At 39.3% G+C, this 27,141-nt stretch overlaps 3 protein-coding genes across 7 annotated transcripts in view; 1 reads left to right on the top strand and 2 right to left on the bottom strand.

Annotated features, from left to right (window-relative positions):
* Window positions 1-210: 210 nt before the first annotated feature.
* Window positions 211-5,462, bottom strand: tal1 (T-cell acute lymphocytic leukemia 1). Its single transcript, XM_010871376.5, has 4 exons — window positions 5,238-5,462; window positions 3,106-3,757; window positions 2,668-2,765; window positions 211-2,225 (listed from the first exon to the last, which is right to left on the bottom strand). The coding sequence occupies exons 2-4, from the start codon at window positions 3,621-3,623 to the stop codon at window positions 1,777-1,779; spliced, it is 1,065 nt and encodes a 354-aa protein (XP_010869678.2). The 5' UTR covers window positions 3,624-3,757; window positions 5,238-5,462; the 3' UTR covers window positions 211-1,776.
* A 6,241-nt stretch (window positions 5,463-11,703) lies between these two features.
* xcr1a.1 (chemokine (C motif) receptor 1a, duplicate 1) lies at window positions 11,704-14,137 on the bottom strand. Of its 4 annotated transcripts, XM_010871375.3 has the most exons (4): window positions 14,078-14,117; window positions 13,170-13,756; window positions 12,704-12,846; window positions 11,704-11,819 (listed from the first exon to the last, which is right to left on the bottom strand). In XM_010871375.3, the coding sequence occupies exons 1-4, from the start codon at window positions 14,115-14,117 to the stop codon at window positions 11,747-11,749; spliced, it is 843 nt and encodes a 280-aa protein (XP_010869677.1). In that variant the 3' UTR covers window positions 11,704-11,746. The 4 variants fall into 4 exon arrangements, with proteins under 4 accessions (XP_010869677.1, XP_019904395.1, XP_019904397.1 ...); XM_020048836.2 differs by having other exon boundaries at window positions 11,762-11,819; window positions 12,704-13,756; XM_020048838.2 differs by lacking the exon at window positions 11,704-11,819 and having other exon boundaries at window positions 12,642-12,851.
* A 7,970-nt stretch (window positions 14,138-22,107) lies between these two features.
* fyco1a (FYVE and coiled-coil domain autophagy adaptor 1a) overlaps window positions 22,108-27,141 on the top strand; it is a 33,650-nt gene continuing 28,616 nt past the window's right edge. Inside the window, exons 1-4 of one of the 2 annotated variants that reach the window (XM_013135071.4) lie at window positions 22,108-22,178; window positions 23,568-23,675; window positions 25,604-25,710; window positions 26,081-26,206. In XM_013135071.4, the coding sequence (XP_012990525.2) occupies window positions 23,615-23,675; window positions 25,604-25,710; window positions 26,081-26,206 (294 nt within the window). In that variant the 5' untranslated portion in view covers window positions 22,108-22,178; window positions 23,568-23,614. The remainder of the gene's footprint in view (window positions 22,179-23,567; window positions 23,676-25,603; window positions 25,711-26,080; window positions 26,207-27,141) is intronic. The other variant, XM_013135072.4, reaches the window with a different exon arrangement.

A 27,141-nucleotide genomic window follows, 5' to 3' on the forward strand; every position in this document is an offset into this window, starting at 1 on the left:
TTCAGTAAACCGGAAAGTCTCCCCATATTACGTAAGTCTTATAATTGACAGACTTTCTGCATGTAATTTTATATATCCACCAGGCTGGGGTGAGTACCTTTTATATTGCATACATGATCCAAGTAAAATAGACTAATCTGATGGATGATGGACAAATATACAATTAATCAGACGTGTACGTAAGCTTATCACAACACTACACATTTGACATATTTCTCTTAATTTCTTTATTTTGTGGGTTTATAAAATTCAGTGTGATAACAGCGCATATATTCATAGATGTCTTTATAATCATCTTACAGCAAAGGGTATTTTCCTACTAAATATCACACTAAAAATAAAACCCTTCATGTTTAATACATCAAAGAATTAAAGGTACCATTTCTGGTTACTCGATGGTCTGCTGAAATGGCAGATGTACATGATGTCAGATACAGTGGTTAAACACTTGATTAATGTTATCAATAAAACAAAAATGAAAGGCATGAATGCAAAGCTTTTCATAATTCAATGTACCATGGTCACAATGAAAGAAGCAGGACAGAAATTACATTGTCATTGCTCCATGCTAATGTACAGGTCTGTTTGGATGTACAAGTAGAGCAGACTGCTTGTACCTCTCACATTGCAATTAACTCTTTCTTGTTCTATTACTGGGCAGGAGTCTCCTTTGTTTTCATCCTCAGCTAACATAGATCAGTATTTGTGTGCCTGGCCACAGCCACTCCTAATAAAATCATTTTGTAATTTTTACATTTCTAATTAGCATTCAAGCATTTAATTATGAAAATGCAATTGATCCCCCATGCCCCCTCTGTAAAATAGAGTTTATGTGAATATCACATTAACAAGTACACTTTTAAACATTTTGTTATCTCCCAAAATAAACATTGACAACAACACAGAGATCTCCCACTTGGTTGTCTTGACCGATTGTCGGTCATTATCAGTTATCTACTACAAAACTATTAGTGTTTAGTGATACTGTGTCATCTAAAACAACTGATGTTCATGAAAACCATTACTGCAATTCAAATATGAACATTATCATTTGATAACCCAAAATTATAAGTATTAAAATAAAATATAGGCTTCAGAGCATTCTGTGATGAAAATAAATCACGTAAAGGAAGTACAGTCTCTAGTAGTATTAAAGAACACAGTTCTCATTCTCATTTAAAGAGTCTTAAAGCACTGTCAAGCAGTGTACCTATAAGCAAATGTTGACCTCAGGCAAGAAGAGGTACCGTCTTGAGATTCATGCCTTTATCAGAAATTCCTGTCACTGTTTTTCAATTATTTTCTTCACTAGAAAACCTTTCGATGTAAATGAATTCCGTCATGACTACCCATCCATCACCTGCTTACAACAGCAGCTGGGACAAAGCCTGATGTTTCAGCAGAGAGCACACTCTTCTGAAAACACATTCAGAAAAGACAGCCTGTAACTAATGGAAAGAAGGTCCGTACGCAAACCCCAAAATGCATTGCCACTGGAGCCACCCTTTCGACCCCACTCCTCTCCAGACTGGTGGAACATGGCTGACCTTCTGTGCCTCATACTCATTCTTCTCCCCATCGAGCAGTGGTTCCCAACTTCAGTGCCTGTGCACCCGTGTTTATTGTAACCCCAGCCAAGCACAGCAGATTCAGCCTGTGTAGTAATTAGCGCGCCCTCATTGACTTGAATTTGTTGTCCAGCGCTGCGACGAAAACGTGTGCATTTGGGGGTACTCGCGGACCATTGGGAACCACAGCCATAGAGAAAGCCCTGAGTCATCTTTGGTTGTGTTCGTCCATATGGAGTCCAGATTTATGAAGGATGCTCCTGGTCATTCGAGACTCCACAGACGAGTCCTGGTCCTCGGTATAACTCTCCGGACTCCCGTCGCCGTCTAGCAGACTTCCGCAGCTGGAGTTGCCTGGCGACATCATCCCCTGGAGGATGTCTTCTCGTACCAGGGTCTCCTCTCGGCCCTCGCGGGCCCGTGCCCCAACCACGCTGTCGTCTCCCCCCACCACACCATCCTGGTCATCCAGGAGCTTGGCCAGGAAGTTTATGTACTTCATGGCCAGTCGCAGGATCTCGTTCTTGCTGAGCTTCTTGTCCGGTGGGTGAGTAGGGATGAGCTTGCGGAGCTCGGCAAAGGCCCCGTTAACGTTCTGCTGGCGCCAGCGCTCCCGGCTGTTGGTGAAGATGCGGCGCACGATTTTGGGCTGTGAGCCTGAGAGATGGAAGCGAGGATATTAGATGGGTCAAATAAAATCAGGCATTTACACTGCACATTCACCAAAATTAAAAAGGTATACTTCATGTTAAAAGAAAAGAGTAAAGCATAACGTTGTTTTGTACGAAGTTTGAATAATAAAATAAATGATTAGTTATTCTGATATGTTGGATTACACCCTCTTTACACTGTCTTGTCATGTTAAGCTGAACATAAATGAAATCATCTATGAAAATAAAGTCCTTTTAAAAAAAAAAAATTCCAGAAACAAATAATTTGCAACAAGTGATAAAACTCTGTGTTCCTCATGTAGCTATTCTCTTTCAAATGGATTTTGTTCAAAGTATACTTTAACCCCCTGGACCTTTACTGACCGGTGAATTTATCTAAGACCAAACCCAGACTAAAGTCGAATTATTTAAATGTAAAAGTATCTTACCATTGCCATCGTTGATTTCAATCTCATAAGGCGCTGGTCGTCGTTTGATCCCATGGCTGGGATACATGCCGTACTGTTCGGTCTCGCCAGCGTATCCACTATGTGAAGGTTTTGTAGAATTAGAAAATACAGTCAAAAATATAGAAAATATATTCGACTAAATTAGGGAAGGTAATGTGCCTACGAATTTACATTTGGAGAGTCTATATAATAATATGAATTATTATTATTATCATTCAATAGCAGCATATTATCAATTATAACAGAACAAAAACAAAATTAGGGATGCACATTTGAGGCCCTGAAATTGGGTTGCAACAATATACAATATGCTGTATATAGTTATTTCACTACACTTTAATAAGACATAGCTAAACACTCACATACGTGCAAATAATTTGACCATACATAAAATTTGAAATTGACAGGTCGCCTTACCTAGCCATGGTGACGAGCGGTTGTGAAAAGTTACTGTACAGCATCGCACGTGCGGGCAGAGGAAATGCGGGTGGGCTCAACTGCACCATTCGAGTTTCGCTCAACGGGTCCTGGGGAGGCAGTGGCAGGGGTATAGGCGGTCTGCGCAGTTCGGTTGTCTGTACCTTTTGATTGCCGTCGGTGGTCAGCTCCCTAGCTTTTATACCGACAGGCCCTCCTCTCCTGGCCAATTCGATAACCGGTACTTCCTTTTTTAGCTCGCTGTGGTACGCCGTTTCCTTGGTAACGCAATTAATGAGGGTAGTCCCGTTGCATTGCTCCCCTGGGACATGCTTCCTCTCAGAAGAATCCTGCGAAGCCGACGTCGTGTTTTCCTGTGTCTCACCACCAGCCTCGCCCCCCTCCTCAGTGGCACGACCTGCTATGGAAGTAGTCCGACTGTCGTGCTGTTGTGGCGACTTGCACTCTTTTCCCAATGGACTCAGCTGCCCAAACTCTGGTTTTAGTTTTTCCATCATTTCAGCGGTTATTATTGAGTCGACCGTTCGTAAGAAATATCCTCAATTTGTAAAAATGCAAAGGCCTAATGGTATCTGGAGACAGAGTACCGAAACGACTCCACTCATTTGGCGATGTTAATTCTTGATGTCACCTATGAAAAAGAAAAAAAATGGTATGCGTGTATTTAAGAAATCTAAATTGTAGGCCTACTATAGAATATTCCAGAGATAATAATGGTTAGCGACTTAACGGGTGCGGCAACTCGGCAACCAATTCAGCAGACAGACAGTCTGTGTTCTGCATGCTGCTCTCGATGCGTTCAATTATAAATAAATGGCTGGGTGCATATGCATACTGTCAATGAGGCGTATACAAAACTATACGAAAACCCTGTTGCATTGTTAGCAATCGAACAGTTTTAACTGGACTCTTACTGGTCCATCCCATAGGATATTAACACCTGATGGCTTTTACTATAGAGAATTTTATAAATTCTCAATAAAGGCTTTGATTTGCGATATGAATTTGAAAACAATAGCAGCTATATTTTCTGTCCATTTGGTTTTAAGAAATATGTCAGCTAGATTTTTGTCTAACTCGGCGTTCACTTGATCTTATTAGCTATTAGCCGCCGTGGCGGGCGGATATCAGTTTAGATAAAGCACAGGGTTCAACTGGGAGGGGTCCTAGTCATTCCGTTAGACCGTTAGTCGTGCGGTTTGACGTTAGCGTTATCATTACGTAGACATCCATTTAATCAGCCTATGTATTTCACCGTGTATCAATATCGTTATATAACAGCCGCCTATATATAGGATAGACTACCAAACTAATTTGTTACATTGCAATATTCGTCCCTTGTTTAGGCTACCTGTTTTTTATACTTGTTTTTTGTTTTATTTCTTTGGAAGGCTACTATAAAAATATATATTTTTATAAAAAAAATAATTGCTGTCGGTTAATTCTACAAACACTACTAGCCTACATGCTTGGTTAGTATAGATCTTGTCCATAAAACGTAATGGAAAAAATATAGTGTAGGCCTACATTTCGTACCTCCCTGATTATTATAGGTTATAACTAATGAATAGGGTCGGGCTCCACACATTTGTACAGTATTACACTAGCCTATAACGATGAAAGGCTAATAGGGTTATTAGACTGGGCGTACTGACGAACATATGAAACGTGTGTTTAGGATAGCCTATTGCTTATAGTAGCCGAATCAACATTAAATTATCATTAATATATCATCCAATTAACTAGCCTATAGAATTCTTTGAATATATGGATTGTTGTTCTTTTGAGCAAACACAAGCAACAATTGAAAGTGATTGAGGATAATCTGCAAAACGAATAAATGAGTTAGAATATCGAATGTTGACAAAATTATTAAACAGAACCCACCTATACTCTCTGTGGATGCAACAAATGGTCTAAATATATGCTAACTGATTTATTTCCTCTACCGTGAAAAGAAATGGGCCTACACTTGTCAACACTCAATTTGAAGGAAAATGATAAACAAAACATGTCAATTTATCTATTTCCATTACCGATAACATATCCGCAAATCTATACCAACCGACAAATATGAATTGATAATACCTAATTGTATGTGTTCTCCTTACCATTGCCGGAGTGTTGTTGATAGAGGAGGCCTGTGTGTGGAGCCATTTTGTCGAGGGTCACCCATGTCTGAGGTTTTAGATCCACTAAGTGCTGTGTGGAAGCTGGAAGTGAGGTCTATATAATTCCACATCACGTCCAGTGTGGCGCTTAGTATGGGGAGCAAGCGGAACACAGGCGCAATGTGGTGTGGAGAGATAAGGGCACGCAGTTGCAGCCACTGGGTCCGATAAGCTCTTAAACCCATTATTTATGAAATTATTCATTATTATTTGTCTTTTTATCAAGTGCAACCGCAAAGGAAAAAATATTGCGTCACTGTGAATGGATACGCACTGAAATATAAGCGGGACATTTAAGGGGGCAAAAATCCCGTGTTTTAGATACAGTAGATGCCTTGTAAAATGTTCAAAGGCTTAGTCAAAAATTAATTATGAAGCAATGGAGCGTATATAAAGTCATATCAGGATGTTGACTTGAGAAAAATGCATTTTAACCTTTATTAAAAGAGAATACGCCTATAACTAAATCGTACATGCTCGTTGTAAGAATTAATTTGAATTAATAATTGTGACATCCATCATTATTAGCATTGGGCTACTGATGTGTTCTAATGATTCTGATAATTAAGGAGGCCTATAGGTTTTCCATTTCTGTCCAACTCTAAGTTAATGAATATAACAAATGAAATACTTTGGGCCAGATATTCAAATTCTGAGAGGTTTGCACGAAAACACATACAACCGAAATCAGTTGGAACTGCATTTGGGCTAGGCTATTATTGTTAATTAGCCGGCATTACAATAACATATTTATATAGCCTAAATGAAATGAGCATAGTCCCACATTAGACAAAAATTGGTAAATCAGAAGCCTTTAATCCTATTTTGCTTTGTTCGTTTTGCAGGAATTGCAGCGATTCAGAAAACAGGATGCCTTGGGAAACTTGGCAGAATCGGGTGTAAAGCTCAGAAGACCACCTTGCAGAAGAAGATAAGACCACATCGCTGCGCCAATTCGACCTGCAAGTTCATGCGTCAAAATGGGGGGGGGGGGGGGTTAGACGTCCAAGTGCGGTATATGCTCAAAGACGCAACTTTAGATGGTCTTTAGATACGTCTGCAGTAGGCCAACATGTCACCTTTCTGTTCTTTATGCTTACCAGTTTCGATACCGTATTTAGTCAGTGTATGTATATTCTAAAAAGACCTAGTGCACCTATGTTTGTTGAAATGTCCTATACGCCACTTGGAAGCCTTTCCATTAGAAAGATCAGCTGATAGTGGGGAGTCAAACCCCCTACTGCACACGTCTTATTATATAAATACAAAATAATAAAACTGCCTCACAGACAATTGTAAAACAGGTTTTTGTGTTTTGTGATATCTTTGAATATGGCAACAACCTGCTAAAAAGGTATCATATTAAACGCAGACAATGTGAACACAATTTTACTATCCATACACATACAACAAATACGTGTTTGACTATACAACTTCTTTACAATTATAATTAGAAATTATATAAGTCATATTGCGTTCTAAAAAATACATAAAACTTTTGATTTACTGTATTTTGCCAACGACTATCAGGACCCTGCTATTTTGCCACAGAGACGACCCAGACAACCCACAGGATGTATATAAATCTGAAGCATCAGGTCATCATTTCCACTCCCAATGCTGGGAGGAAGTCCAGTTGGCAGGGCCGTGGCAGCCTATGGCGCGATAGAACTGTGCAGACACTGACGATTTTCTTTTCTATGAAACGTCTCGATACCGTTTGTTATATGTTATAACAAAAAAAAAAGAGTAGGTTTTGTTTTTTTAGACATACACAACATAATAAAGTTGAGCAAAAAAAAAGCTTTGTACTTTCAGACATAGGCTACATAACCGGACATAACCCATCAGTTGTAAGAAATTGTGCTATTTAGGAATGTGGTGACATTTTTGGTACTGAGCCTAAAATATGCTAGAATTTGCCTATTTTGCCCGTTAATGTCGCGCTACCAGTTTCCGTTTGAAACACTTGTGGGTCCTGTTGGTTTAGTGCTATGTCTATGGAGATGTATTTCCTAATGACAATTTCTAGGATTATATGGTTTAATTTTGAATAAGTCTTCTTAACGAGGCATTCTGGAATTTGTGGCCTCTAGTTGTAAAAGTCAAGGCATAACAGCTCCCCGAAAATTGGGTACTGTCGTATTTAGCTGATATGTGCGCTGTTTCATCAAAACGCTTTCAAAATTGAAATTTCGTATTGAAATTGAGTACATGGGAGAATGGTTTTAGTGATCCTAATATGAACAGTGTGACTATACGTAACAGGTGAAAAGTAAATTTTCTTTCAATGTATTACACATTAATAGGCTGTATTGAATCATATTAGTTTCTAGTTCAAGAATTAGCGGTTGGTTAGAAGAAGGTAGAATGTGGGTTAAGCTTTCAAAAATAACTGGGCCTGTTGGGAGCCTAGGCTTACATTAGCACACTGTAGAGAATGACTTGGGAGACAGACGCCCTGAAACAGACAGCACATCACTATCAGAAGTAAAAATGCAGCCTGCCACTGTGCCTTTCTAGACAAATAATCAGTCGAGAATAGACCCACAACTGATCCAAATGGAATGAACAGAATGGAATTTACAAATACCAGGGCTTATCACGCCTTCATTCAACGGGATTTACACCTACAGCGGAGTGTGAAATTGCAGTAAGATGTGCTCATTTAAAAAACAACAATGCAATTGTATTTTCCGTAAACAAAATCAATAGGGGATCTTTTATTTTTTTTTTTTTTTTTTAACTATGTCTCATGTCTTCAGTGTTTTATTTCGTGTCCACTGATGCACCTGGCACTATTAGGAAACTTTGCACTAACAGGTATTTGTACCAACCATAACTTTTCACATCAGTTATTTTTCAGAGCTCATCCTATTGGTCAAAAGAACAATTTGTGAAAAGCCTACCATTACGTTATGATTTTAAATGGTCTAAATGCTAATTCACCTACTGCAGTTCCAGCAAATAATTCGCCTAAGACAGAAAAGCATAGCAATAAGGAAAGCACCAAAACAATCTGTTAGGGGCGTGGCATGCAGGCACCTGCCCTATATCTGACTGTATACTGACTCTGATGGTGGGATAGGAAGGAGAAGAAAAAGAACAGCCGCTGAAATGTTTTTCTTGTGCTGTTTAAATGCAGCTCCCTTCATCACGACCAGGATGATATCCTGGGGCCCCTTATCAGATGAATGCCTGGGGCCCACTCACAGGACGGAATTCAGAACATCCTTCCAGAGAATAAAGTGTATGGGTGATGCGTGGGCATCTGATCGCACAACGCACATTGACTTCGGTCGGATGTGTTGCTTGTGCAGTGGGCCCCCCCCGTCTGTGTGCCCCGCCAATCCTTGTGTCCCCTAAATCGTACCCACCTTTCCCTGTGTTAGCACCGGCCCTAATCACAACCATAGAAAACATGGAAGAAAACGGAGACACTGAAATGAACAATGGCAGATAGTAAAGCCAAGCTCACACAAGCAAGGAATATTCCCGAAACAAGGGAGAATAAATTGCCAAGCCTGTTTCAACCGAGCCCCGGTTACTATTGACTGTGGTGAGCCAGGGAAGGGGCTCAAAGAGCAGCTATTTATTTATAGCTATTTATTATTTATTTTCTTAAATTGTATTTGCAAGCTGTATTAGTTCTGGCTTGGTTTACGGATGTAAATGGTTTCATACAGTGAAATGGTGCGGCTCATTCATTTTAAATTGAGACTTGGTGGCGAGCGGAATTCTACCTGCATGGAGATGTCTGTAGTGCCAGTGAACCCCGCTCGCCAAGCCGAGAAATTAGAATAATGTTCTGGTGTGGATAAATGGTGAAGCTAAGCCCTGTTAGTTAGCTTTTGAAGGAGGGGGACAACATGGACGATGCGGTCAACATGGTCATGCATATCATTCTACAACACCTTGATAATGCAGAAACAAATTTAATAGCTTAATATAGCTAGCATAGAATTAAAAAAGATCACAGCAAGAAAATAGACTAGTACAGTTGCCCCAAAGCTAGCCTCTAAAACCTGATCTAGATTGTCGCTGTGTGATAAGTTTTCTATAGCGGCATGTGGCTCTTGTTGCAAACTTCTGCTAAAATATAAAAGTGGGTGAGGTAAAAAGAATTGGGGGTTTTGTGTAGGAAAATGTGAATTCTAAACTCTGAATTAAAAGAGGTGGTGCAGCAGTCTCAACGCCCAGATGCACCAAAATATTTTTGCCAAACGGATTTACTTGTTCTCTGTCTCAGTTTGATCTGCATATGCTGCTGAGATTACATTTGCATTCAGAACCCAAACCTGATCCTCGATTAGTGAAATCAGAGGAGAAACCACTAGTATCAGTGACTTTTTCAATAAATCGCACACTGTCGGCCATGCTTGATAAATCTAACTTTTACCACAGCCTGTAGGAAGGCATGAACATCACTTTTTTTTTCCAGAATAGCATTTAAGGAGAGAAGTTGTAAGGGCTTGATTCACTCAATGTTATGAAAAGAGCACAGTTCTTCCAAAACAGAATTTAATTGTTCCTCCATCTTTGCTTTTATTCTGATAAGTTGCAACCTAGGTAGGAACTAAAACCTTTCAGGAAATGTGTTCTGTCCAGTTTGATATAATAGAGAAACCAGCTAAGCTAAGCCCGCCTGTGAGTGGAGGTTTTGTGAAAACTAACATCCAACAGAAAACTTTTCTGATAGGTAAATTTCCAGACATACAAGGAGGCTTGACGAGATTCAAGGTGTGGCCTCGCAAGATGACTCCAAAGCTAACTAATGTCTATATCAATCAATCAAATGTATTTATAAAGCCATTTTTACATCAGCAGGGGTCACAAATTACTTTTACAAAACACCCAGCCTAAAACCCCAAAGAAGAAGCAGAGTGGCTAGGAAGAAATCCCTAAAAAGGATGATATTTAGGAAGAAATCTAAAGAGGAACCTTGCTCCTATCAAAATGAAACAGATGATGTCATTTAAAAACATGATTTTGTATCGATAGCTATATTTTTGTTAGCAGTGCCAGCTCTAGCCTTGTCATACTAGTATTTTAGCTTCGCATGTCAAAGGCCTGTAAACAGGACCACATTTTCAGTGAATTTCTTGCTAGCGCAGAAAGTTCAGCCGATGCGGCTGTATTTTCCCTTTAATTTGCGAGCTTGGTTTACAGAGGCCTTTAGCCAGTTTATCCTCAGATAATCTTTCTTGTCCCTGGCCAGATTTGATACCTGGTCTACTGAGTGATAGCCTAATTGGTGTCTCTAACCACTATGCTACCTAACAATAATTGGTCGGGCAGGGCGGTCAATCAGAGACATTTGTTCTTTGCTCTTACAAGGTCTGGCAAAAATGAAATCAGGTTTTATTGTTCATTTAAATATAGACTCACAATCTTTGTAAACCCTGTTGGCGAAGTCCAAGCAGGGCCAATCCATGCCTTTGGGTGGCACTAGGCAACATTTGAAATGACTGGCGTAGGCTACATGCATGTCAATTATAATCTTGTATTTTCACGTCCTCTGCTGGTACTTGGTTGTTATCACAGGAAAATGTTGCAGACCTCCCTACAAGGCTTGGGCACTCCCGCCTGGACGGGACACCGCCTGTGAATACCAAGGCTCATGTTTATGAAGCGTCTCAGAGTAAGATAAGCCTTGTCTAAGATTAGTAATTATTCTTTTGTATCGTGAGTAAGATTACATTTCACGGACATGGACCTGATCCTAGGTCAGCAATCCTAATGAGGGCTAATTTACATGACGAGTGAGAAAAAAAGCTAGGTAGACATATCTTTGTTTGCATTATTATTTCCGTTGCATTTACACTGGCATGTTCGATACATACTACGCAGGATCGAGCGATATGTTACACACTGCACATATAGATCCCACACAATTGTCTTCTCACTTGCAAACCTCCAGAGGACCTGAATTGAAAGTGTCGCACGATACCTCGTAAGGTGCTCGAGGAACTTTTTAACAACATCATCTTAGATGGTTCCTGACCCTGAATTGTCTGTGGGCGAGGGGACATCGTAATCTGTGTTACCAACTATTTTTATTTGAGAATGCTATGTTGCTCACTAAATATTACGTTATGCAGTTGCTCTTTGTTCCCTCTGTCAGTCTGTTTGTCTAGCTGACTTGCACCTACAGCGTCGCCCACAGAAAATCTCAATTTTTTGGCGGTACTTGAATTTCTCGCTGGCAGCTATATTTTGATGGCTGAATTTTCTCAGAAATAAAATGTAAAAAGCAACACTTAATACATTATTTGGTTTTCTATCACACTAAAAAGGAGCTACTTGTTAAAAATCTATTATATAAATGGGCATTTAGGTGGCCAAAGTTAATACATACCATGTATTACAATATCCTCAAACCTATCTAATTTCAATTGTGGATGTGTTAAAAAGAGAAATACTGCTTTAATAGTCTGGCAATCAACATTCTAATTTGTTCCCTTCGTTGGCACAGTAGGGGGCAGTAGAATCCCAGCTGAAGCTCGGAAACAGATGAAGCGTCTGTAAAAAAACCGGATAATTCTCAGAAGAATTGAAAGGTAGCAGGACCGTTTCAAACTACACAGATGTAAGAGGATGTCCTCAAAACTTACCCTCAGTTGTGCTTGTCATTAACTAGGATAGTCAGGGATGAACCTCACCTCACCCTCTTCCAGCATATACCACTTAATCACTTATGTATTACATTTTCCATTTTCTGTTTCTTACAGTATAGTTGTCTAAGTAGTTATTTCAAATCTATTTAGACAACAATAACAACATTTAGAAAGTTAAACTTGTACAGGTTCTTACACAAAAATATATACAAATATATTTACAATTTCAGAGTATTATTTAAACCTCATAATGTGGAAATATCATCAAGAAAACTGGCAAATTCCATTTTCAACTGCATTGGGACATTTTAAACACAGACAATGATATCGACAAATAATAAACAAGATCAAATGAAATTATACTATTTACTGTAATTTTATTTTTATGTATGTAATAAAAATGTACTCTGTTTCCAAAAAAGTTTGGATGCTGTGTAAAATCTAAAGATAAACAGAATTCAATAATGTGCAAATAATTTAAACCCTATATTCATTAGAAAATAGTACAAAGAAAACATATCAAATGTTGAAACGGAGAAATGTCTTTTTTTAAACGTGTTACTGGCATTAAATTCAAAATGGGCATGTTTTTTTCCAAAAACAATAACATTTCTCAGTTTCAACATTTGTTATGTTGTCTTGGTACTATTTTAAATTAGTTAAAGGGATAAATGATTTGCACATCGTTGCATTCTGTTTTTATTTGCATTTTACACAGCGTCCTAACTTTTTTGGAAACAGGGCTGTATTAGACAAGGACATTTCATAATGTATTGAAAAAGCAGGAACCTGTTCACTTCATGCTGCTCTGAAACTTCAGGAACCACTAGTACATTGATCCCATCGAGGGAATGATGGCTGGTCTGTTCTGTTGTGCCTCCATGGTGCTTCTGCGATGGAAACATTTCTGCAGAATACTCTGCAAGTGTTTTCTGAACTTAGTCCCAACAAATGCATAGAAGACAGGATTAAGACAGCAGTGAGAGAAAGCAATAAGTCGACACACAGAGAGCCCATAGTCAAGTATTTTGTTGCTATCACAAGTATTATTCTTTGTTAACAACATCAGCAATATCACCACATTGTAGGGTGCCCAGCCTAAGAAGAACACTGCCACTATACTGAAAATCAGCTTCACCGTTCTAGTTCGCATGTGTGACCTTGACCTGAAGACTGTTTTCAAAATCATTATATAGCAGAAACCCATCACCATAAAAGCACCCAAAAAGAAGACCATCTGTTGGTAACTGCTCACATTCCTCCAATTCAGATCATTGTATTCACAATACAAACGGTAGCCTTTGTCGTGGACGTGATTCTGGACAGAGCTGAAGATCAGAGCTGGGACGGCCACCCCAAAACTGACCATCCAGATGACAAGGGAGACCGTGACTCCATAGCAGCCCCTCTGGGAGCCATGGTCGGACAGAGGGTATACCACAGCCAGGTAGCGGTGGAAGGTCATGACGGTCAGGAACAAAATGCTGCTGTAGAACCCTGTGTAGAAGACAAAGTTGACGGTCTTGCAGAGGATCCAGCCAAAAGTCCAGCCCCAGATGTGGTACGATGCCCAGAAGGGCAGGCCAAAGGTAAACACCAGGTCAGATATTGCCAGATTCAGGATAAAGATGTTCGTGAGAGACTTGAGGTTCTCATACTTGGCCAGGATGACAAGGACCAGGATGTTGCCAGCCAGACTCAGAGTAATCACCATAGAGAAGAAGGCAGGTGTCACGACAGAGGCAAATTCAACAACGCTGGTTGTGTCGCAGACTTCATCGTTATAATCCTCATCATAAAGGAAAGTACTATTTGGATAGTCCTCCAAGTCATTGTAGAAGTCTTGGAAAATGAATTCAGCAGATTATCAAATTTGTTGATCAGATATTCACATTTTAGAATATGATTTACCAACTTGTCTGTGAAAATGGAGGGGAATCTGTGCCATTTGTAAACTCAAATACAAAAATTATATAGCTGTTTGATTCGTGCCATAATTAAATTAAGTAGTAGTAAATTCACTGTATATAATAAGTAATCAAAATTGGTAAACATGAAAAAGTCATGAAAACAACAAGTACTTCAACAATTAAATGTAAACACTTTCCTGATTTCTTTCCTACTGGTTTGGTTCAAGAATCAAAACTGAAGGGTTATACTCACAAAATTTGAGGAAATCTAATTTACCTGTTCTGGCTGCCATTCCAGGTTCATCTGATTGCCTCACTACCTCTGATAACTATTAGACTGATGCTTGTTTCAGATCCTCATTCTGCTGACGTGTGTGATGACGTGTGTGATGACGTGTGTGATGACGTGTGTGCAACTGCACAGAATACATTATAATATACATTCCTATGAATAGTAAAACCAGAGAAACTGATAATTTTGCATTGGTCTCTTGATTTTTTTAGCTGCTCTGGAAAAAATTAAGAGACCACGGCACCTTTTTCTTTCCTTTCCACACAAGTTGAAAATGAAAGTTTTGAGTGAGGAATAGAAGTGGTTGCTTAATTTTAACCCTTCTGTTCTTCACTCAAAACCTTCCTTTCCAACTTTTTTGGAAAGGAAAGAAAAAGGTGCAGTGGTCTCTTAATTTTTGTGAAATTATCAGTTTTTATCAGTTTCTCTGGTTTTACTATTCATAGGAATGTCTCATCTCATCTTCATCCGCTTATATCCGGTATCGGGTCGGGTCATAGGAATGTGTTTGAGTAAAATTTAAAATGAAGCCAGAGTAACCATTTAGTTAACATTAATGTGTGTTGACAAAGCATTTTGGAAAATGTATTTATGTATGCGACTAAATGTTGTGAAAATAAATTGAAATATCTACCTCCCCCATCCCCCGTCAAAACCCAAACTACAAAATGTGCGATACTTGACAAAATATAATGGGTGTCGCTGAACAAGAATAGGTTTAAAACCCATGTTCTATAACATTAAGCAATGAAAGATACGGGTTAGCTAGTTAATATTAAGCGGATAACGTTTACTAGCTTCACGACTTTGAAATCTGGCAACGTACATTTGATAAAATGTTGATGGTGGCAACGTTACTTTAAACAAATATTGGCATATTTTTTGATGTTTTAGTATTTTCATTCCCCTATAAATGAAATTTGGACGAAGCAGTGATTATCCCCAATTTAAAAGCTATGATCGAGACCCCATTCAAATCCTGTCATCTATCATTCATTGCAAAAAGTAATTTCGCGCAAGGAATTAAAAAAGAATAGCACATAAACACGTACATCTAGCTACCGTACATAACAGAGTAGATTTGTACTACTGTACAACAACGTTCAGCCAGAGTGGAAAGTTTGAATTGTTTTAAAGCCTCAAACAGATCGAGGACAGTCCAGAAAAATCCACATAGCTCTAGGGATAATAAACAGGGGGAGATAATCGGATCGTTCGGTGACAGGCAGACAACCCAGCTCACTCTCCATTAGCTATATTATCGGCGCATAGTTAAATGGAATTAGTAAATAAAAATGGTTATGTGCCTTTGAGCAAATGACCCAAACGAATCACGTGTGTGATAGTCTTAAGTCACACAGTCACATGATTTCACTGTTTACCTTGTAGTTCCACCAAACTACATGTACGTGTCCTGATTCTCGCATTGTATGTGGTTGACTTACTTGTCAATCCAGTTATTGTTTCCGCCCTATAATAGTAGCAAGATTGTGTATTAGCGTCATGCAGGCAACATTAGAGATTCCGTAGCAACAATAAGACTTCCGGTTTTCGGATTTTGCCTTCAAAATAGAAGTCCGCGGTAAAACGCGATTTTAATAATATTAAATGTATCTATTTTGACACTTTGCTTAGTGTATATTGTAAAAATGTACTCTAGGAAATGTTCAGGAGACTCTATAGAATAATTACATGCAAAGAAATCAAGGGGCACTATGTATTTGCAATTGTTGCTGGTGTTTTACTCCACCCATCCTAGATCCTATTGGCCACAATGTAACTCAATGGATATGAAATATATATTGGCCTATAAAAAACAAACTGTTCTATACGCTGCGGTGAATGTATTGTAGGAAATGTTCAGGAGACTCTATAGAATGATTATATGCAAAGAAATCAAGGGGCACTCTGTATTTGCAATTGTTGCTGGTGTTTTACTCCAGCCACCCCATTGGCCACAATGCAACTCAATGGATATGAAATACATATTGGCCTATAAAAAAAAAACTATTCTACACGCCGCGGTGAATGTATTGTAGGAAATGTTCAGGAGACTCTATAGAATGATTATATGCAAAGAAATCAAGGGGCACTCTGTATTTGCAATTGTTGCTGGTGTTTTACTCCAGCCACCCCATTGGCCACAATGCAACTCAATGGATATGAAATACATATTGGCCTATAAAAAAAAAACTATTCTACACGCCGCGGTGAATGTATTGTAGGAAATGTCAAGGAAGGTGGATAGAGTAATTATATGCAAAGAAATCAAGGGGCACTCTGTATTTGCAATTGTTGCTGGTGTTTTACTCCAGCCACCCCATTGGCCACAATGCAACTCAATGGATATGAAATACATATTGGCCTATAAAAAAAAACTATTCTACACGCCGCGGTGAATGTATTGTAGGAAATGTCAAGGAAGGTGGATAGAGTAATTATATGCAAAGAAATCAAGGGGCACTCTGTATTTGCAATTGTTGCTGGTGTTTTACTCCAGCCACCCCATTGGCCACAATGCAACTCAATGGATATGAAATACATATTGGCCTATAAAAAAAAAACTATTCTACACGCCGCGGTGAATGTATTGTAGGAAATGTCAAGGAAGGTGGATAGAGTAATTATATGCAAAGAAATCAAGGGGCACTCTGTATTTGCAATTGTTGCTGGTGTTTTACTCCAGCCACCCCATTGGCCACAATGCAACTCAATGGATATGAAATACATATTGGCCTATAAAAAAAAAACTATTCTACACGCCGCGGTGAATGTATTGTAGGAAATGTCAAGGAAGGTGGATAGAGTAATTATATGCAAAGAAATCAAGGGGCACTCTGTATTTGCAATTGTTGCTGGTGTTTTACTCCAGCCACCCCATTGGCCACAATGCAACTCAATGGATATGAAATACATATTGCCCAATACAAAAAAAACTATTCTACACGCCGCGGTGAATGTATTGTAGGAAATGTCAAGGAAGGTGGATAGAGTAATTATATGCAAAGAAATCAAGGGGCACTCTGTATTTGCAATTGTTGCTGGTGTTTTACTCCAGCCACCCCATTGGCCACAATGCAACTCAATGGATATGAAATACATATTGGCCTATAAAAAAAAACTATTCTACACGCCGCGGTGAATGTATTGTAGGAAATGTCAAGGAAGGTGGATAGAGTAATTATATGCAAAGAAATCAAGGGGCACTCTGTATTTGCAATTGTTGCTGGTGTTTTACTCCAGCCACCCCATTGGCCACAATGCAACTCAATGGATATGAAATACATATTGGCCTATAAAAAAAAAACTATTCTACACGCCGCGGTGAATGTATTGTAGGAAATGTCAAGGAAGGTGGATAGAGTAATTATATGCAAAGAAATCAAGGGGCACTCTGTATTTGCAATTGTTGCTGGTGTTTTACTCCAGCCACCCCATTGGCCACAATGCAACTCAATGGATATGAAATACATATTGGCCTATAAAAAAAAAACTATTCTACACGCCGCGGTGAATGTATTGTAGGAAATGTCAAGGAAGGTGGATAGAGTAATTATATGCAAAGAAATCAAGGGGCACTCTGTATTTGCAATTGTTGCTGGTGTTTTACTCCAGCCACCCCATTGGCCACAATGCAACTCAATGGATATGAAATACATATTGCCCAATACAAAAAAAACTATTCTACACGCCGCGGTGAATGTATTGTAGGAAATGTTCAGGAGACTCTATAGAATGATTTTATGCAAAGAAATCAAGGGGCACTCTGTATTTGCAATTGTTGCTGGTGTTTTACTCCACCCACCCCATTGGCCACAATGCAACTCAATGGATATGCAGTCAGTGTGATGGTGTATTGTTTAGACAAACCGTTTGGAACACCACACCAGATATTCTAGTGTTTTTTGTGCCCCGTGTTGCAGACAACTTTACAGTTAATAGAAACTCAGTTCTTCCCTCCCGTACAATTGAAATCCCAGTTGTTGGCAACAAGAAGGAGAAGTACAGATTGAGCTCTGTGATATGCCATTCAGGTAAAACATCTACAGGTGGGCATTTCTGGTCAGTGCTGGATTTTGACACTTTTAATATTTGGGCTGATGACGTACACATTTCTGTTGGCAGGACTAGGGAAGGGTTTAGCATGAGTACAGAAGGGGTTATATATTTCTATGAAGTAGCTAATGAGCCTCAGACACAAAGCAATTGTAGTGATGTACATCAACATGATGCAGAATCAGATATTTCTGTGATTCCACAGTATGACTACTTTTCAAACCATACAGTGGATGAAGCGTTACCCATTTTGATTTTTCTGAAAACTACATTAGCATTTCAAGAATGCCATAAGAGATTACTTAGAGCTGATCAAGTGAAACCATCTTATCACTTCAAAAAGGCCATTTCCCAGTTAGAAGCAGTGGATTCAACCATGTTTTCCCAATCCATGGTTCAACACCAACTTCATTATAGTTGTGTAAAGGATATAGTTGAAGATTTTGTTCATGAAATTCTACCTGCTAACTTCTTGGCAAATGACCTGCTCTACATTCACAGTCTAAACACAAAACAACTCATAGTAGAACCAAGGGAGATTTCTGCAGAAAGCATTGGTGAATATCTTGTTTCAGTCCAGCAGAACAGAGCATGTAATGTATCTAAGAAATCAAAAGGCTCCCAACATTCCAACTGTTATGTTACCCATACCCCAAAGACTTTGCTTATAAAAATGGATACAGTGAGCATGCACTTACCTAGAAGCTTTACTTTACCTTCAATATTTAGCAAACACACCTATACTCTTTCCAGTGTAGTCACATTTTCAGATGAATACCCATTTATGAAACTGTACAAATATAATGACCAGCTTTGGCATGCAAACTGCTCTAAAACATCAAAGATGCCAGTGGGCTATACTTTTGTATTACTCAAGAAATTGTTGCTTAAGGACACATTCTGTCTTCTTGCATATGATCTTACAAGTAGTGTAGAAGTTCTCCACTTTGGTCAGAAAGAAGTAATTCACATGTGTACTGACAAATGTAAGGAATGTGATTCCTCTCAAAATAAAGACATTCCTAAGCCAACTCACAGAAAACCATCCTCACTGGCTGCTGAGGATTTTGATACAATAAGCAATGGAAATTGGTTCAGTGATAAGATAATTGACGAGTACCTTGATCTAATTAAATCTCATTTGGAGGATCACTTTGTGCTGATGTGCCCTGCGTCTTTCGTTAGCCAACAGCTACAAAATCTATTTTCTGAAAGGATGGATGTTCTGCCTGAGGTACCTAGAGTAGCACACAATTGGTGGTGTTTTGAAAATGTAATAATACCTGTCATTTTAAATGACCATTGGATGGCCATAGCTATAGACATTAAAAAGAAAGTACATGCACAGAACTGTATAACACTGAATGTTAAACTAATGGACTCCTTAAAGCAACATGAGAATCAACTGCGGAGCATTCTTCACCCACTACAGAAGTATCTGGCATTACAGTATTTGGCTTTACATGCAAAAGTTGTGGACATTGTTCTCAAATATGAATTTTATCATCGTTGTGGGAATTTCAAAGCTCAGGTAGATGGAAATAGTTGTGGTCCCTATGTGTGTGTGTTCACTAAAGCAGTCCTATTTGGAGATAACATTAATGAATTAATTAAAAACAACATGAGATGTTCTATTTTATATGAGTTATCAGAAAAAAGGTTATTGCATTAATGTCAGAACATATTCAGCAGATGTGGAACCCCATGAACAAATTAATCCATGTACATTGTAACAAGATTAGTCTGCAATAATGTGATCATGCAATATGTGCACTTGCACGATGGCTCTCAAAATGTTTGTTGTATTTCAGGTGCTGATATCCTGACCCTAATCTTACAAAAGGACATCCAAGACATCTGCTCTGTTACCGTCTGGTAGGAGGCACTGGACCACCAGGGCTCAGAGACTAAGTTTTTAAAGTGTTATATTTTTCTCTAGAGTCCACAAATCGTACTGAACACTCATATACATTACAAGCCTTCCTACTTTGCAATTCCCTACTTTCAATATAAGGACAAATACTTATTTTTTTCTCTATTTAAGCTATGGCTTAAATGTAGTTGTAATTAAATAAATCCTTCTTATAGAGATGATTAAGTTGATTTCTTTGCATATAATCATTCTATAGAGTCTCCTGAACATTTCCTACAATACATTCACCGCGGCGTGTAGAATAGTTTTTTTTTTATAGGCCAATATGTATTTCATATCCATTGAGTTGCATTGTGGCCAATGGAATGGGTGGAGTAAAACACCAGCAACAATTGCAAATACAGAGTGCCCCTTGATTTCTTTGCATATAATTACTCTATCCACCTTCCTTGACATTTCCTACAATACATTCACCGCGGCGTGTAGAATAGTTTTTTTTTTATAGGCCAATATGTATTTCATATCCATTGAGTTGCATTGTGGCCAATGGGGTGGCTGGAGTAAAACACCAGCAACAATTGCAAATACAGAGTGCCCCTTGATTTCTTTGCATATAATTACTCTATCCACCTTCCTTGACATTTCCTACAATACATTCACCGCGGCGTGTAGAATAGTTTTTTTTGTATTGGGCAATATGTATTTCATATCCATTGAGTTGCATTGTGGCCAATGGGGTGGCTGGAGTAAAACACCAGCAACAATTGCAAATACAGAGTGCCCCTTGATTTCTTTGCATATAATTACTCTATCCACCTTCCTTGACATTTCCTACAATACATTCACCGCGGCGTGTAGAATAGTTTTTTTTTTATAGGCCAATATGTATTTCATATCCATTGAGTTGCATTGTGGCCAATGGGGTGGGTGGAGTAAAACACCAGCAACAATTGCAAATACAGAGTGCCCCTTGATTTCTTTGCATATAATCATTCTATAGAGTCTCCTGAACATTTCCTACAATACATTCACCGCGGCGTGTAGAATAGTTTTTTTTTTATAGGCCAATATGTATTTCATATCCATTGAGTTGCATTGTGGCCAATGGGGTGGCTGGAGTAAAACACCAGCAACAATTGCAAATACAGAGTGCCCCTTGATTTCTTTGCATATAATTACTCTATCCACCTTCCTTGACATTTCCTACAATACATTCACCGCGGCGTGTAGAATAGTTTTTTTTTTATAGGCCAATATGTATTTCATATCCATTGAGTTGCATTGTGGCCAATGGAATGGGTGGAGTAAAACACCAGCAACAATTGCAAATACAGAGTGCCCCTTGATTTCTTTGCATAAAATCATTCTATAGAGTCTCCTGAACATTTCCTACAATACATTCACCGCGGCGTGTAGAATAGTTTTTTTTGTATTGGGCAATATGTATTTCATATCCATTGAGTTGCATTGTGGCCAATGGGGTGGGTGGAGTAAAACACCAGCAACAATTGCAAATACAGAGTGCCCCTTGATTTCTTTGCATATAATCATTCTATAGAGTCTCCTGAACATTTCCTACAATACATTCACCGCGGCGTGTAGAATAGTTTTTTTTTTATAGGCCAATATGTATTTCATATCCATTGAGTTGCATTGTGGAAAAAGAGGGTGTGGAAATATTGTGTTGCTAGATGTAGCACACTGTTCCCCATGATTAGACAGGTTTGTCTTACTCTACACATTCTCCTGGACATTTCCTACACTGCTTTCTCTGTTGAATATTCAATAGTTTATTAGTTATGAGGCAATATATATTCCATATTCTGTCATTGGCATTGTCCGAATTTTACCCTTGGAACGTGTTTTAACACCCACTAACACCCACTTTTTATCGAAATTACTCTGAAATATGATCATATGTGAATTGTTGTCAATGTTTTGAGAGGTACATGTTCTCAAACAATTAATAAACTCAATTTATTTCAGTTTTTAAGTAATTTGTTGGTCTCTTTTATTTTGAAAAATTCCAGATTTTCGTGACCCGGAAGTGTTTCTTTAATGTTGCTCACAAGACGTAAGCAGATTGTGTGTGGATGTAAATTATCAGGATTTTTATGGATCGCCCCGTTTAAAGTATGATTTTGTTATTTTCTCTTTTAAATGTCTATTTGAAATATGTATTTGGTTTACCCACATTCCGTTTTAATTACATTACTGCTTTAGGGCTGTATAAATGCCAAAGAAAGACTGCCACAGTCACTTTCGATATCTGTGGATTGGACATAGCAGTCTATGCTACTTATTTGATCTAGTGTTTTGTCCAGCAGCTGCATTCCGGATGTTTTGACAGATCACGTTATGATAAATGTTACATTGAATAGCAATTAAACAGCTGCTGTTTCACACGTAGGAAGTCGATTGATCTACATATATCACTTTGTTTACACAGCGGCACCTAAGACGTGTAATTTAGTCAAACAACATGTTTTTCGTGTTTCTGATTTTCAAAATTTGTGTGAATTTCTGGTCCCTATTTGTGTTGTTAGAACAGCATTACACACAGACTCACACATTTATTTCTTCATCCTTGTGGCACCAGTAATTGTATTATCCCCTTATCTGAGCTTTAACCTTAACATCAATAATCTTACTCATATTCCTAAACCTAAGTTTACCCAAAACCTAACCCCTAGTCTTTTACCTTGTGTTGACCGGCTAAAAAGCCTTGTGGTTCCAAATTGGGATTGTTTCACTATCTTGAGAGGACTTCTGGTGCAGTAAAATTCAGATCACACACATTCCAACTTTGCATTTGTACTAGCTCTTTGCATTTGTACCAGTCACTCATACTATTTCCCAAGTGAATTGAGAAGTCTGATATTTCAGAATTGCCTATTGTCTGCCAGTGGACTTGATCGTCTATACATGTATTTGCCTTTGTACCCTGAGTGCCAATCTTATGCCATCCACATTATTGTATCATAGATAAACTGAGCTTAGTCAACTCAGTCTTGTTTTCGTTCTAGTTCTAGAAGCAAAGCTAATCATAGATAAGCCACAATGAAACAGTAATGGTGGGAAATGTGTAGAGGTGGGGCAATAGCAGCTGTGTTGTTAAATGGAAATACCTGACAGCCAGGATCATAATGTACTAGCTTAAATGTACTACTGACGTCAATGTGATGGCCAAAGCAAAATAAAAGTACACACGTTTATTTTTTTTTTTACCTCTCATACTTGCATTGTGTTGTGCCTGACACTTTGCTAACACAAGCTCATAAACCACCAACAAATGTCTGTCATTCTCAGCCACGTCCTGCATGTAGGTCTGGTTTGCTTTAAACCGCAAGTTGGGAAAACAACCATGGCTTCCAGGGGTTGCTAAGTGTGTCTGGGAGAGGGATAGAGTTAATGACAAACAGGCCGGCAGAATGTATGGAACTGTGAAAGCGATGTAACTGTGTGCGTACCAACATCCTTTTTTGTTTCATTCCTGACTGTCCGTCTGATTCTCTGATTCAGCAGACTGTTTGACCCCGTGACCTGTTCGTCGTGGAGCCAGTCGGACCATGGCTGCCAGTGTGGCGGTGGGGGAGAGCCAGCTACAGAGGATTATCAGAGATCTACATGGTACCATGCCATTGTGTGTGTGTGTCGGTGTCGGTGTGTGCTCGCTCGCCAGTTTCTTTGTAACACAGAGTACATCCGGGTCTGTGTGAATTTGAAAGGGACAAAGAGATAGAGAAGGATCGTAGAGAGAGAGAGAGAGAGAGAGAGAGAGAGAGAAGGATCGTAGAGAGAGAGAGAGAGAAAAGGATCATCGAGATAAAGAAAGTTAGAGCGAGGTTGCAGTGGCCTGGATGTGGCTGGCACGTTAGTGGTCCTCTCTCTTCGTCTGAAAAGGCCCATGGAGCCGACCCTCTCCCCAAGCCCTCGGGGTGTGCCCCCCTGGGTGAGAGGCCCTGTCAACGGGCGGAGAGAAAAAGAGGGTGTGCTCAGCCTCCGGATACACCCATTGCGGGTGTCTTTTTACTTTTTACGCTGGATGAGAGGCAAGTGGGTGCACTGAGTTGAGGAGCTGGGGCATTTGAGGAAGGTGGAAAGGTACTGGAGGAGGGATGTGTGGTGGTGGACATGGAAGGAGGATCTAGCGAGTTAGAGATGGAAGGAGGATGTCGCAAGTTAGAGATGGAGTGAGGATGGGGTGAGTTAGAGATGGAGTGAGGATGGGGTGAGTTAGAGATGGAGTGAGGATGGGGCGAGTTAAAGATTGAGTGAGGATGGGGCGAGTTAGAGATGGAAGGAGGATGTGGCGAGTTAGAGATGGAAGGAGGATGTGGCGAGTTAGAGATGGAGTGAGGATGGGGTGAGTTAGAGATGGAGTGAGGATGGGGCAAGTTAGAGATGGATAGAGGATGGGGCGAGATGGAGACGAAAGGAGGATGTGGCGAGTTAGAGATGGAAGGAGGATGGGGCGAGTTAGAGATGGAAGGAGGATGGGGCGAGTTAGTGATGGAAGGAAGATGTGGCGAGTTAGAGATGGAAGAAGGATGGGGCGAGTTAGAGATGGAAGGAGGATGGGGCGAGTTAGAGATGGAAGGAGGATGGGGCGAGTTAGAGATGGAAGGAGGATGGGGCGAGTTAGAGATGGAAGGAGGATGGGGCGAGTTAGAGATGGAAGGAGGATGGGGCGAGTTAGAGATGGAAAGAGGATGGGGAAAGTTAGAGATGGAAAGAGGATGTGGCGAGTTAGAGATGGATAGAGGATGGGGCGAGTTAGAGATGGAAGGAGTATGGGGCGAGTTAGAGATGGATAGAGGTTGGGGCGAGTTAGAGATGGATAGAGGATGGGGCGAGATGGAGACGAAAGGAGGATGTGGCGAGTTAGAGATGGAAAGAGGATGGGGAAAGTTAGAGATGGAAAGAGGATGTGGCGAGTTAGAGATGGATAGAGGATGGGGCGAGTTAGAGATGGAAGGAGTATGGGGCGAGTTAGAGATGGATAGAGGTTGGGGCGAGTTAGAGATGGATAGAGGATGGGGCGAGATGGAGACGAAAGGAGGATGTGGCGAGTTAGAGATGGAAGGAGGATGTGGCGAGGGATTGGGGAGACATGAATTGTACCAAGGGCGCTGTGAGGAGATTAAATATGATTGTGTCTGGGTGAGTTGGGTTTGAATGTGTATCTCTGTGTGACCTGAGATGGTTAGACATTGAAGAGTGAGATAATTTTCGCTGGGCTGTAATGGGTTCTAGGAATTCCAGGGCTTCTGTGTTTTACTCAAAATACTCCACGCACGTGTCGAACTGGATGGATTTCATTTTTTTCAGCAGAATATAGCTGATATATTTTTGTGTTTCTCTAAGCAGGTCACAGACAGCTAGCTAATATAGGAAACCTCTCTGGAAATGCACCTGCATTTGTATGCCTTTCTGAAATGTGTTTACATCTGTTTTTGTTCTCTGAAAGACTCCATATTCCTCTCCCGATCACAGAATAACGCTCTCTCTCTCTCTTTTGCTCTTTGTTGTCTGTCTACTCTTTCTGTGAACCACAGATGCAGTTGCTGAGCTCACTAAAGAGTACAGGGAGAATGGGGAGCCAATCACTGACGATAGTGTCAATCTGCACAAGTTCTCCTACAAACTGGAATACCTGCTGCAGGTGAGTTACAGTTCAAATAGTGTTTAGTACGAACAGTGTTTTCCTTTAGATCACTGGTCAAAACGCCCTAAAGAATGTCAAAACATGGGATATCAAACATCAGATGTAATGGTGTAGCATCTAGCCTACATAAAGTAAATGTTACCGGCACCTGTTACCCAGGAAAAGATTAAGACGATTACATGACCTACCGTTGACTAAAAAGCAAAGTGATTTTTAGTTCAGGATTCATATAAATCTTTGTCCAGGAAACCACTACTCATTCAAATCCAGGCCAACTTGATGCACACCAATGACATTATTCACATCTGTTGCTACACAGTATTTCTGATTGGATTTGTCACTAACACATCATCTACACACTATTCAGTTTGACCAGAAGGAGAAAACAACATTTCTTGGCACCAGAAAAGACTACTGGGATTATTTCAGCGACTGTCTGGCCAAGATTAAAGGAGCCAATGATGGTATACGCTTTGTGAAATCCATTCCAGAGGTATGGAAATGAACATTTTAAGATTGTCAACTTTATTAGCAAGCAAGTGCATTTATATACCACAATTCATACATCGAAGCAATTCAATGTGCTTTACAAAGAAAAATATATGAAAGTACAATAACATAAAAACAAATACTCCAATGAAAACATCAAAACAAATGAATACATAATAAGAAAAAATACAATAAGAAAACATATAAAGATTAAAAATTAGATAAAAACATAAGAAGCTAAAAGGCTAAACAGTGTGGTTAAATTTAAGTGAGAAGAGAAGAGTTTTTAACCTGGGTTTAAAAATTATTACGTTTGGGGCACGTCTAAGATCTTCTGGTAGTTTATTCCAGTTGTGTACAGCATAAGTGCTAAACGCCACTTTTCCATGTTAAGTTTGGACTCTGTATTACACAATTTGTTTAGGAGTAATTACTTTTGTCAGTTGTACAATTTCTTTTGATTTTGTTACATATTTTATATGGGTTTGAGCAAACTCTATTTTGACGTTTTATATAATTTAGGTTTGGGATATATTGTGTGCCAATGTCACCAAATGGGAAATAAGGATAGAACAATTTACCTTGGTCTGTGAATAATCTACCAACTGGATTCTTACATATGTTTCACAACAGTGATCCCCAGGAAAATTGAATGGATTGAAAACCATCTCCTCACTCCTGACATTACCATGTCCAACAGTTACCATAATTAGCATACAGTAGATATAACACATTTTCCAAAAGAGTTGTGACACTGTGTAAAATGTAAATAAAAACAGAATGCAATGATGTGCAAATCTTTTAAACCCTATATTCAATAGAAAATTGTACAAAGACAACATATCAAATGTTGAAACTGAGTCAATTTGATTCTTGAAAAATATATGCCCACTTTAAATTTAATGTCAGCAATGTTTCAAAAAAGTTGGGACACAGAAC

The sequence above is a fragment of the Esox lucius genome, chromosome 8, assembly GCF_011004845.1.
Source record: "Esox lucius isolate fEsoLuc1 chromosome 8, fEsoLuc1.pri, whole genome shotgun sequence".
Taxonomy (NCBI): domain Eukaryota; kingdom Metazoa; phylum Chordata; class Actinopteri; order Esociformes; family Esocidae; genus Esox; species Esox lucius.